The sequence below is a fragment of the Miniopterus schreibersii genome (genome assembly GCF_964146895.1).
Source record: "Miniopterus schreibersii genome assembly, chromosome: 3".
Taxonomy (NCBI): Eukaryota; Metazoa; Chordata; class Mammalia; order Chiroptera; family Miniopteridae; genus Miniopterus; species Miniopterus schreibersii.
Genome location: NC_138103.1, coordinates 67,168,340 through 67,180,959, shown reverse-complemented (window position 1 = coordinate 67,180,959; position 12,620 = coordinate 67,168,340). Strand labels below are relative to the sequence as shown.

The 12,620-nt window shown below is 36.0% G+C and overlaps 1 protein-coding gene across 5 annotated transcripts in view; it reads right to left on the bottom strand.

Moving 5' to 3' along the window:
• The window catches only part of POC5 (POC5 centriolar protein), a 29,711-nt gene that overhangs the window by 10,034 nt on the left and 7,057 nt on the right, over window positions 1-12,620 (bottom strand). For 3 of the 5 annotated variants that reach the window (XM_081131883.1, XM_081131884.1, XM_081131885.1), the window contains exons 4-9: window positions 10,965-11,051; window positions 9,653-9,858; window positions 8,137-8,313; window positions 5,437-5,541; window positions 3,357-3,536; window positions 2,040-2,193 (exon numbers count right to left, since the gene is read on the bottom strand). In XM_081131883.1, coding sequence (XP_080988009.1) covers window positions 2,040-2,193; window positions 3,357-3,536; window positions 5,437-5,541; window positions 8,137-8,313; window positions 9,653-9,858; window positions 10,965-11,051 — 909 coding nt within the window. The remainder of the gene's footprint in view (window positions 1-2,039; window positions 2,194-3,356; window positions 3,537-5,436; window positions 5,542-8,136; window positions 8,314-9,652; window positions 9,859-10,964; window positions 11,052-12,620) is intronic. The other 2 variants (XM_081131887.1, XM_081131886.1) reach the window with 1 other exon arrangement.

Below are 12,620 nucleotides of genomic sequence, written 5' to 3'. Positions count from 1 at the left end.
TTCTATCTCTTTTTAGGTTGGTGGCACACTTTATATCAGATGTGAGACCAGTACACAGGTCAGGTCTGGCCAAAGGACTCCCGGGAAGAGAGGCCAACTCTCAATGATGTGGGTGGATTACGCAGTTCCTGTTTGTCAGATAACTGTAAGTTTTAATAATTATTTTTGCTTTAACTGGGATAAATTTTTTCAATTGTGAAGTATTTATCTACTCTTCTTAAAACTGCTTTGAAAATTGGCAGGTATCATTATAAAGTCCATTTTTATTGTCACATTTTGCCTTCTTCATAGAAACTTCTTACAATCTGTAAGATTTAGGATATTGTACAACATGAGATGCACTGCAGATGACAGACAGCTGAGAATCAGGACAGATAAAAAAATCAAATACTAGTTTTGTTCTAACAAGACAGAAACCTTAGGAACACTACATTATTAAAAACAGCATTGTAAAAAGCAGTTGTCTTAAGGGAAGGGGCCAGATGTAATTTTTTCTTGTGAGAATTATAGCTGTTGTTAAAACGCCACAAAACCTAAACATCACTGAGCAAATCCACCATTAGATCACACTGAACTTTTGCCTTTGGTAGCTCCCCCAGCACTGTTGCTGACTGTGTGTCTTATTACTCCTGTTATCTTTATCCCTCACTGTTATGACAAAGCATAAGGCCACTCAAAACAGTTGGGTTCCCAGAACTTGGCATTAGCTGCAGAAGACAGGAGATGTAAAAGCAACAGGAGCAAAACAAATCATGTTGGGTAATTATGAGAATACATTTTCTCCAAATCCTGTAATGGATGTTTACTAACAGGAGACAGAGCTGTATTTGAATTTAAAATTTAAGACGGTCAATTTATAAAGGTGGCAAAACACTCTGTCCTAAGTCAATTCATAATCCTCATAAGTAGGTTATGAAAAACAGGTTTCTTGTAATTAAATGTAAGAAGTTCTAATAATTTGTCACCTTACTTGTGAAATCAGTATCTTTTCTATGTAGATAATTAAATTCTTCAATTTAATACATATAACTTGCTAATAATTAGAACTGAAAGCAGACTATTCTGTTATTGGAGGTGGTTTGTTTGTTTTCAGCATTGATATTCAATTAAAAGACCATTTATTAGAGAAATCAAGCACACTTTGGGTTATCAGCAAGATAAACTATTTAGCCTTGATAATCTATAATTCTATGTTTCCAACCTACATATGGGCCACACACCCCAACTGTTTCAGAGAGAAAATAATTTGCCTTAACTCACTGCCACCCACAACATGCACAATTTAAATAATAAAAGTTTGTTGATGCTTTAAAATGAGGGCACAGCAAGTACAGAGAAGTTATTCACTGGAATGAAATCATGTTAATGATGTTACAAAATGAAACTGTCTCATTGATAAGTTAACCATGAATCTTAAATAGGATTTACTGTAGGGGAATACTACAAAAATGTCCATGTCTGCATGAGCCCTGGGAGGCCAACCTGAATGAATTAAGACTACAGTAATTATATGACTATCATCTTACAAGCGAAAGTATTTTTTCTCTTAAAGTGTTTTCGAGTATACTGTACTACATTCCCACAAGACCCCTATTGAGCAGGTAAAGAAGGTTTATATTATCTTCTTTGTTCAGCGAAGAAAACCGAAATCCAATAAGGAAGATAGGCCTCACTGTAAATCGGTGGCAAAGGAATCTTGTCATGTGCTCTTCCAAGTCATGCTGATGAAACCGACCCAAACAACTCAGATCTGAGCCAATATGTGGACTTCTTGAAATAATTTTTTTTTTTTTACTTCTATAGACAGTCCTATAACTTTTGAAAATGAGTTTTAGTTGAAGTTTCTCTTAAACTGAAAAACAAGCAATGAGTGAATTTTCATGACAGATTTAAAACTGGATACAATGACACTGAATTTAAAAATACAGTGCCTGGATGAGACATTTATTGCAGAAAATTAGTACTATATACCATACTAATCACTGAAATCTCAAATCCTTTTTGAAAGCAGACAGAGAATCTTAAAATAAAACACTAACCTGTATCATTTCTGTTTTGAAATATTGTCATGGCTTCAAGATTTAATGCACACACCCCCCGCATGAAAGCTTTCTTCATGGAATCTTCAAAGTGCTCTTTTTCATGCTGCATTCTTTGGATCTCAGCTTTTGCATTTTCCAAAGCTCCAGATAACTAAAATAAAGAGAATTGAAAGGTTTGTGATACAAGGAAGAACATTATTTGTTGTTAAAAAGTAGACTTACACTGTGCAGTTTTTAGGTGAAATACTAAAAACACTTTTCCACATGCCTCTTCTGCTATGTGTCTCAATTTATTTTAAAAGGTGCATCTTACCTCTAGTGTCTTTCAATAAACCATTTTCATTCTAACCACAAAGTCCAGGTTCAAACGAGGGGAATTTTATACCAGTCCCACTGAAGGTTGCTGATGTGTTTTAATTATACAGAAAGATATGCCATTTCTTACCATAAATCTTTTATGTAGGATATTAAAAAAAAAATACATTAAGAGCCACAGACAGCCCTTACCCTTTTAGAAAAAAAACAACTACTAAAGGCCTGCAATATTAACAGAATTTTTAAAAACTAAATGTTACTATAGACTTTAAAGTGCAAAGTGATATTAGTTACAACACACTTTCCCAGAGCAAATCTATAAGGGACTCCATTTTTTGCATGTTATTTTCAATTGCAGAAAATTATCTGTATTATGACACTGACTTTTAACATTAAGAACTTAGTACTGTAATGATGAAATATTTTTTTCCTTTTAGTATTTGATTTCAAGATGCCTACCGCATTCTTCGGTATGGTTTTTATTTCATTTTAGTCTCAACTGTTTTCCCATGGAAACAATGTTAATTTTATTGTTAAAAGTCAATGGGAAAATAATTCCAATTTGTATTCAACTGCTTTAAATCAACCTTACATGAACAAAGTTTATTTAAATTAACAAGAGGATAAACATTTTTGGTTTTGGTGTCTAATCTTGGCTAAATAAAAGCCAAAAGAAGAAGCATAAGAAAGTAGGCAGTTTTAGAGATGTAAGGATTTAGGGGTGATTCACATTTTCAAGACACATGTATACACAGGAGTTCCAACACAAGTCTGGAGGCCAGAGTTATAACCTTTAAAGAATAAGTCTGTAAGTCTGACTCATTAGTGTTGTTCTTTCCCAAATAGTCAAGTAGTCTCGTTTGAAGATACATTGCATTAAATGGAATTAGAAATGGGTCACTCTGCCTAACTATAAACTAACAATGAGTGCTGCTACCCATTTTTTAAATTTCTATTAAAGGAAAGTAAAAATTAAAATTAAAAAAATAGAAGTTTTACCACAGCAACTTTGGTTTCATAATCATTGGAAATCTGGATACAGACTTCTTCAGCTCTGGCTTGACAGGCTCGCTCCACCACATCTTTCCACTTCTTTTGCACCATGGAGCGCCAGCCTTTCCAGACCTTCTTCAATAAAGTTCTCTGGAAATACTGGTCAGCTAGTTTACCCTCATAAACCTAAATGAAAGTAACATAACCTTAAAACACAGTGCACTGGTAAATATACTGGCAGTAGTAATAAGAAACTTAACACGGTGGTAAGCAGTGTACATACATTACCATTTAATCCCGTGTAATTATTCTCATCTGCATATAGGAGAACAGTCTTAGAGAGGTTAAGTTACCTGCCCAAGCTGACAGGGAAAAGCCATCTTTGCCTCATTCTAGAGCCTAAGCTCTTTCTTACCCATTACATCATTGTTTTGGGCAACTAATCAAGTTAGGGGAAAAACACAACAACAACAAAAAACAAATGAAAGAAAATGAGTAACTTGCCACTTGCCACCATCTTCTGAATCTGCATGACCTTTTAGCTGAACCAGGACTAAGAGAACAGAGCAGCTGGAAGGCAGAAAGAGGACTGTGGCTTCAGATGGCACTCTTTTCCTTTAGCTTGGTGGCCACCACCATAAGCAAGATTAATTTAATTTACATACTTTGCATCATATATAGTGCCAAACCGATCCAAACAGGAACATATGCTATTATTTTTATCAATGAATTTAAATTCTTTTAAAGAACTAGTTCCAATTTTCAATCTTCTTAAATTTGAAAAGCTATTAACAGTGATGGTAGCCTCAACTATTTCTGCTAACATTTAAACATAATATATTCTCATTATGTCACTTGATAAATAACTTTCAAAATATGGTATAAATACTCAAATAGTTCTTTTCAGTCTGATTAATGTAGATTTAATCTTTTGGGATTAATTAAAAAACTTAAAGCACTAGGAAGTATGCTTAAAGGAGAAATCCTATTCCATGATAGTAGAATGTTAAATATTAATATTATTAATACTAAATATTAATGTTTTAAAATATTAATATTTAATGTTAATTTCTTGGCACTAAATGTACAGAGATCACTTGATGGCTCACATGAGCATTACATTATATATATATATGTATGTATATATATACACACACACACACACACCCCCAATACTCAAGTCTTTATGCTCTTCTTGTAGGATATATACATACTCATATTTTGCCACTTTTGATACAATAATTTATTATTCTCTGTCAGTTTGTCTTTACTCCCATATCCATTCAGCTCTTATTTAATTAAAATGAACAATGTTCAAATTTAAATTCTATACAGACTAACATTAATTTTTAAAAAGCTATACAGACATGGCTTTCTTTAATTCTTACTCAAAGGCAAATCTACACAAGAAACATTTATACAATTTTATAATGTATAACTATACTGTTGCCTCTCTCTCTCTCTATATATATATATATCTTTATTGATTTCAGAGAGAGGAAGGAAGAGGGAGAGAGATAGAAACATCAATGATGAGAGAGTCATTGATCGGCTGCCTTGTGCATGGCCCCTGCTGGGGATCGAGCCCCGGACATGTGCCCTGACTGGGAATCGAACCCTGATCTCCTGGATCCTAGGCCGACGCTCAGCTGCTGAGCCACACCCGGCCGGGCTGTTGCCTCTTTTTGAGAATGTATTCAGGCATTTTAGAAGTAGAAACAATATAGGAAGCATATGATATGTTTGAGATTGTAAATTCTTTCTCCACATAATCATATCTGAGCCAAATTTGTTAAGGGGGTTCCATTACCAGGGCATTTGTAAGTTAGGTACAATCCCTATTAACCTATTGTGAAGTAGGAAATGATATGTCAGTAAGTCTATAAAATATGAGGTATTTTTCCCCCAAACTATACCAATACCAAATTCCTTTGAAATCAGAGCAACATTAAATTGTAAATTCATTTTGACTTATTAGAAAATAAATCCTTCTTTGACGTTAACAAGAATTCTAATATGTGACCCTAAGCACTTCTGAGTTCAGAAATCTAATATTTGTCAGTCGTCTTTTCGTTCTTATACTTACATCCTGTCTGGCTTTGACATGGCCAATCCGCCAGTGGAAGAATGTTCTCGTCAACTCTACCCTCTCCTTTTGCTTGCCTATGGCATGAGACAAGCTGGAAATGACCTGTAAACAACGAGTATGGCAATTACTGTGATGTTACAGTAACAGCTACTGGTAAAGTGATTTTTCTCATATATTAAAAAGTGCTAGAGAATACCAGTGGATCACTACTATATCCATCCAGTTAACCTCCTTATTATCTTTAAAACCACCAAAAACTTCTCCACATGAACACACTACACATCAATGAATGAAGGGGAACAAAAGAGGAAGGAAATCTCATATGTGTACCTTGGTAATCACCAGAAAATTTATGTACATGAAAATTAATACAGGGTGGGACACAGGTAGGTTTACAGTTGTTTGTATGGAAAATAATACAATAATTAAAAAATAATACAAGAATAAACTCTGTTTCACATATTCAGTTGTAAACCTACTTGTGCCCCATCCTGTATGGTCACTAACATTTAATTCAAGAAAAACAACTCTACACTGAAAGTTTTGCTACATATACAAAAAGTCTTTATTGACTAGAATTGAAGGCAGAGACCAGATTTTAAATATCTTTCTAGTCCCTAAATACCTTTAGTACCTTGGATTAAAAGTTTCTCAATAACTAGTTAATAATCTTCTTCTGAATTCAGCAAACTCATGAAAGCAAGTAACTGTTATACTTTGATGTACTTCTTCACTGATATTATTCTTGTTCTTAAAAAAAAAATCTACGGAGGCTTTTAAATCCTATGAGAATACTCTCTCTTACAAAGAGCTGAGTAACTGAAATGTACATCTAAAAATGGCCACAAAGAGAGATTTTGTATATTGGGCACATTTACTGAGAGAGATTTATTCTAGTTTCTTAAGAGTTTTATAAGTGGAAAACGGCCCACATTTAAGACACTGTTAATATTCTTTTTATATATCTTTATTGATTTCAGAGAGAGGAAAGGAGAGGAAGAGAGAGAGAGATAGAAACATCAATGATGAGAGAGTCATTGATCGAGCCCGCAACCCGGGCATGTGCCCTCACCGGGAATCAAACCCCGATCACCTGGATCCTAGGTCGACGCTCAACTGCTGAGCCACGCCCTGCCAGGTGATATTCTCTTTTTTTTTTTTTTTTAAATATATCTTTATTGATTTCAGAGAGAGGAAAGGAGAGGGAGAGAGAGACAGAAACATCAGTGATGAGAGAGTCATTGATCGAGCCCGCAACCCGGGCATGTGGCCCGACTGGGAATTGAACCCCGATCGCCCGGATTCCAGGTCGACGCTCAACCGCTGAGCCACGCCCGGCCAGGCGATATTCTCTTTCTTAAGATGTATGGTGCTGGCTATTCATTTTGTTTTAAAAAATTGGAAATGTATGTACTCTTTTTATGAGTCATACTTTAAAATTAAAAAATTATACTTAAAATATTTACAAACCTTAGGATAGGGTTTTGAGGGTAACAGAGAAAATGACTGACATAAATACTATTGTTTCAAAAATATAAACTATGAAAAATGTTCAATTTTATATTATTCCTTGCAATACCAAAAGAAATGTATACATTAAAAAAACCACATAAATCTTTATCCAGTTAATTAAAACAGTGAGTGCCGCATCTGCAGACAGGCAGCTGAGGTGTTTGCTGAGTCCCCCTTCTCTGAAAACCACCATCCTCCTGGGGCAGCCACAGATTTGTTGCCCACCTGCTTTGTTCAAGCTGCTGTCTGGATACAAAATTAGCACACACCTGAACCTTACTCTCAAGTTCTCAACAGGCTAACAGTAAGTGAAATAAAAGGTGCTGCCCGGCTGGGCGTGGCTCAGCAGTTGAGCTTTGGCCAAGGATCCAGGAGATCATGGTTCGATTCCCGGTCAGGGCACATTGCAGGTTGCTGTGGGTTCAATCCCTAGTAGGGGGCGTGGAGGAGGCAGCCAATCAATGACTCATCACTGATGTTTCTATCTCTCTATCCCTTCTCCTTTCCGCTCTTTGAAATCAATATATACTTAAAAAAAAAAAAAAAAAAAGGTGCTGTTTATCAATAAAAGAACAGATTTCATCAGTGAGTAAACACATATCACAAATAGAATGTGAGAAACGTAAAAGGACCCCTAAAAGGATAGTTTAAAATGTGGATAATGCTGGTTCCCAAATGTTCTCTTAAAGGCAGTTAGGAAGAAAAAATGAGTGTTCCCACATTTAGTAGGCACTCCAAAAACTTCAAGCACACTGAAGTTCATCTCAGAGAAAAATGGCGTGACCACAGCATGTTTAACAGGAAGAACAAATCGTATATCTATGCATCTGTTTTTCTACCAGCTTATGAAGCGATCTTCCCTTTGTATCTTGCATGCCCTAAAAAAATCCCTTCCTAGCTTTTTAAAAAAAAGATCTTAGGGAGGGAGGAAGGGAGAGAAAGCGAGGGAGAGAAACATTGATGTGAGAGAAATACATTGATAGGTTGCCTCCCGCATGGGCCCCAACCAGCAATTGAACCCAACACCCAAGTATGTGCCCTGACCAAGAATCGAACCCATGATCTTCAGGTGCACCAGGCTACGCTCCAACCAAACAAGCCACACCAGCCAGGGCACTTCCTGGCATTTATTATCTAGCAAGACATTTACTGAATCTGTTAAAAAAGAAATATAAAAAAGAACACCTCGTCTTTTCTCCCAATGGAGATTTCATAGGCATTTTGCAGCTCCTTCAAGCTGCTGATCTGGTTGCACAGTTGTTTTAAATGAGCTGCATGTTTTTCTTTCTCTTTTCTCATTTCCATACGGTGCCAGTCAATAAAATTTAGTCGCCATTTAGTTAGTTCAGATATGATGTTTGTCTGAAAAATAAACATACTGATAGCTAAGCAGTTTGTTCCTTAATAGTGCTTCTTAAAATTACACTGAAATTAAGAAAGACTTAAAAAAATCAGAATAGGCAATCAACATAAATGCTATTTCTAAAAATCACTAATGAAAATGTGTACAAGTTCAACAGTTATAGTTCCTTAGTTCACATTCACTATACTAAGGAATATGAATTTTTTCCTACTTTAAGTTACTTTGTATTAAAGCTTATTGTCACTTAAAAATTTTTCAGGTTTCATTCACTAAATAAACAGGTTCTTTGTTTATTCAAGGACGTAGAAGTCCATCTTAAGATGGATCAGGAAAAAAAAGCCCTAGACTGAGCCATAGGACTGGGAAGTGATAGAGGTGGATAGTGGGAAACATGGGAGCTGATACTGTCTTCCCCCAAATAATTTATCACAGTGGCTACCTTAAAAATTGCTAAGTCTGATCCCTTTTTACTCTGACTGGCATAAGTAAAAAGACCAAATAATCATGTTATCAAAAATTAGATAACAATATGGTTAATTGAACACAGAACAATTTAAATGGTTGGTGGTACACTACTCCAGCTGACTTACACCATGATTAGAAGTATGAAACCTGTTCCATGGAGGAAATGGTATAGTAAAAGACTGTATCTGGAACTTATGGTTCAAAATAACAGAGAAATATAGATGCCACAGAACTCTCATGACCATAGTTTCTCCATGCATGTGAATACTCAGCTTTGTTTTCTCAAACTATATTTCAGGAAAATGGTTATTTTCTCAACTGTTAACCCTCAACTTTAAGTGTTTTACTTAAAGGCCACTAACATGACTAAAATGAAAATCAGTTTTTATATATATATCAGTTATACATTGGGGTCACTATAAAAGTGGCTATAAAATGAATATGTTGCTAAAACTGGATTTTGTATTTCATATAAAAGGAAACATTTTCATTAGTCACAGCTATGACATAGGAAAGGTTCAATGAGTGTCTCAGTCACACACAGGGTACTTCCAAAAATCTGAGAAACTCAGTAGAATGTTCAGAGCTGTGCCAGCAACTATTTAAAACCTTGGTATTCAAAGTATGTTTTCTGAACCAGCAGCATCAATCACCTGGGAGCTTGTTTGAAAGGCATCATCTCAGGCCCTCAAGACTGAAAAAAAGCTGCAGTTCAACAGGATTCCCAGGGAATTCATAAGGACATTGAAGACTGAGAAGTGCAGATTCAATACGTTGGACTGATCTCATAAAACTAAAGATTAAAAAAACCTTTTAATTTAAAGAAAAACTGGAATTAAGAACAAAATTGTTATACTAATTCAGCCACAATACCTTAAGACCTGAACTCCAAAGATCCAGTACATTTTCCACTTTCTGAAGGTTTTCTTCAGAAACAAGGAAATCACCCATAAGCATTTCATGGACACCAGCATGACTAGAATTAGACCCTGGTGAGGATGAGTTGCCTAAAAGATTCGAACTGAAAAAATCCATGATGGGGTGAGAAGGCTTCCTTAGTGATGACACTGGTGATGACCCTAGAATAAAAAAGTTGTAGCGGTCAAGGCAAATTGAAAACCACCCAAATCGGTGAGGACTTACACTGGAAGGCTAGATGTCAGTTACTACATAGGCTGAGAAAAATGCAGAGAAATGACCTTTTAGTGTACTTAATCTAGCTATTTTTAATTTCAGTATTGTCACTGATTTAGGACTAACCAGCATGAGATGCCTCCTGTACTCATATATCTGGGTCCAGCCTGAGCTGAAACTGTTATCATCTGTGTCGTCATATCAGCATTTTCTAAGCGCTTTGTATGTTTCTATAATAAAAATGCTATCAGGATTAGCTCTCATAATACATGCTACCCTAAAACATAGGTATTATCTCCATTTTACTGATGAAGAAACAGGTTCAGAAATAATTGACCAAGGTCAGAGTAGTTGTATATAGGTCATTATTACTTTATATAAAACACTGGGATGGTTTTAACACTACTAAAATTCAATACTATAAGTAGAAAAGAGACTAGTAATTTAGTTTATTGGCTACTCAACTGTACGGCACCCTGTTTGCCTTCAACATATAGGTAAGCTATGTGTGTGTGTGTGTGTGTGTGTGTACATATACTTCCATCTTTTGCCCATATACCTGGGGGGTGGGGATGAGAGTGAGAGCCAGAGCCAGAAAGAGAACTGGTATCTATCTTCTAAAAGCACAAAATAGAAAAGTTACTATTTTATCACACTTGTATGTATCATTTCTCACATATCACACTTTTGATATGAGGGTCTTATAACTAAGACTGAAGGGCTTTTCTCGTTTCCTTACTGAATGATTCAGACAAAGATAAGTCTACTGTAGAACTTGTTACTTAAAAGTAAATATTTCAAGAATTCTTTGCAAACGGAAAAACCTAGTAGATTTAAGAAAGGATGTCACACACTATAATACATAAACTTGTCTTAATTGTACTATTTTGAATCTTATGAGATTTTAAATAGTATTACTCAATAACTTAGCAACAGCATTTTAAAATCCTGCCAATAAGTAATATGCTAAAATTATTCCTCTTACTACACAGATAACACTCATCGAGCCACAAATGTGTATTAATGAAAACAAGCTAAGGAAAAGCCATACCTTCTGTCTTTGAATGACTTGAAATATTTAAATCACACCCTTTTCCAACTTCCATCCTTGTTTCTCTTTCTACAGGGCTATTTCCTACTGAAAAGAAAAAACTGTCTTTAAAAATTAAACCAAAGCACCCTTAAATAAAATGCCTAAAGTACACACACCTAATTTAAGAGATACATAAATAAGACTTTAGGACAAGGAAAATACAACATGCTGGGGTTATAGGAGCAGTAAAACAAAAAACAAGAATAAAGAAAAGACTCTGAACTAGAAAAAGTCTTATTATACCATTAATAAGCTCAATTTCACCCATCAAATGTGGATGAAAGAGAATTCAGTCTACTACAGCTTTCAGTTCACACTAAGAATCAGTGGATGAGGGACATTAGAAGTTGGAAAGGCTATGCTGTCTTACAACAATGGATATTTCCAGGAGCCCGCTGCTTTTCACTAGCTGCAATCAAACTAAAGTGACACTGGTTCTCCCCAAAACAGGGACTTCCTTACTTCCACCTCAGGAACCTTTAGTCAATACATGGTGAAAAGGTAACTGGGAAAAACCTCACAAGAATGACTTGGCCAACTTTGACACATCTCACTTATACCAAGCAATGGCAATACTAAGAGTAAAGAAAATGGAATGATAATTTTTTTTTGAGAGAGAGGAAGGGAGAAGGAGATAGATAGAAACATCAATGATGAGAGTCATTGATCAGCTGCCTCCTACACCCCCTACTGGGAATTGAACCTGAAACTGGCCATGTACCCTGACAGGGAATTGATCTGTGACCTACTGGTTCATAGGTTGATGCGCAACCACTGAGCATACCTGCTGGGCTGGGATGATAAATTTACATTGTCCATTCTAACCAACTTTATGTGTGAATCAGGATAATCTAAATGCACTGCATGTTGTAATGCTTAGGCCTCAAGTCCAGTTTTGTTTGCTTGTTTTTAAATCCTCACCTGAGGATGTTTTTTCATTGCTTTTCAGAGAGAGTGGAAAAGGCGGGGAGGGGAGAGAGACACATCAATTGGTTGCCTCCTGCATGCACCCTGACTGGGACCGGGGAGCAAGCCTGAAACAGAGGTACGTGCCCTTGGCCGGAATCAAACTCGGGACCCTTCAGTCTGATGCTCTAACCACTAAGCAAAACCTGCTAGGGCCTCAAGTCCTTTTTGATAAAGGCAAAGCATAAACAAATACTATCTTACATACTAGAAAAGAGCAGGGGTGTTAAATCCCAAGTGAATACCTTGAAAGGTTGCAGAGTAGGGGCAAGGAAAGGACTCCTGTGTTGTGCCACTGGGAACAACAGTACAGTAATACTGTAGCCAATGGAAAAGAAAACAAGCTTTTGGTAATCACCTTAAGGGCAGAGGTTTAGAGGGCTAACACGCTGATTGTCTATATACCTTTGTAAGAAAGTATGCAGCACTTTGGGTTTGCTCAGTGGGAACTCCATGTTGAGGTGCCAGTGTAATCAAAACATGGTCAAGATCACTGATATAGAATGAGTAAGTCCAAGGGTCCTATCTCTTGAAGATCACTACAATTTGAGTATAAAATATTCAGTGGCAGAATAAATACATGTATTTTATGACTGTGGTCTATTTGTTGACCCAGTGCAGTAGGCCAAACATTGAGAGGTAACGAGA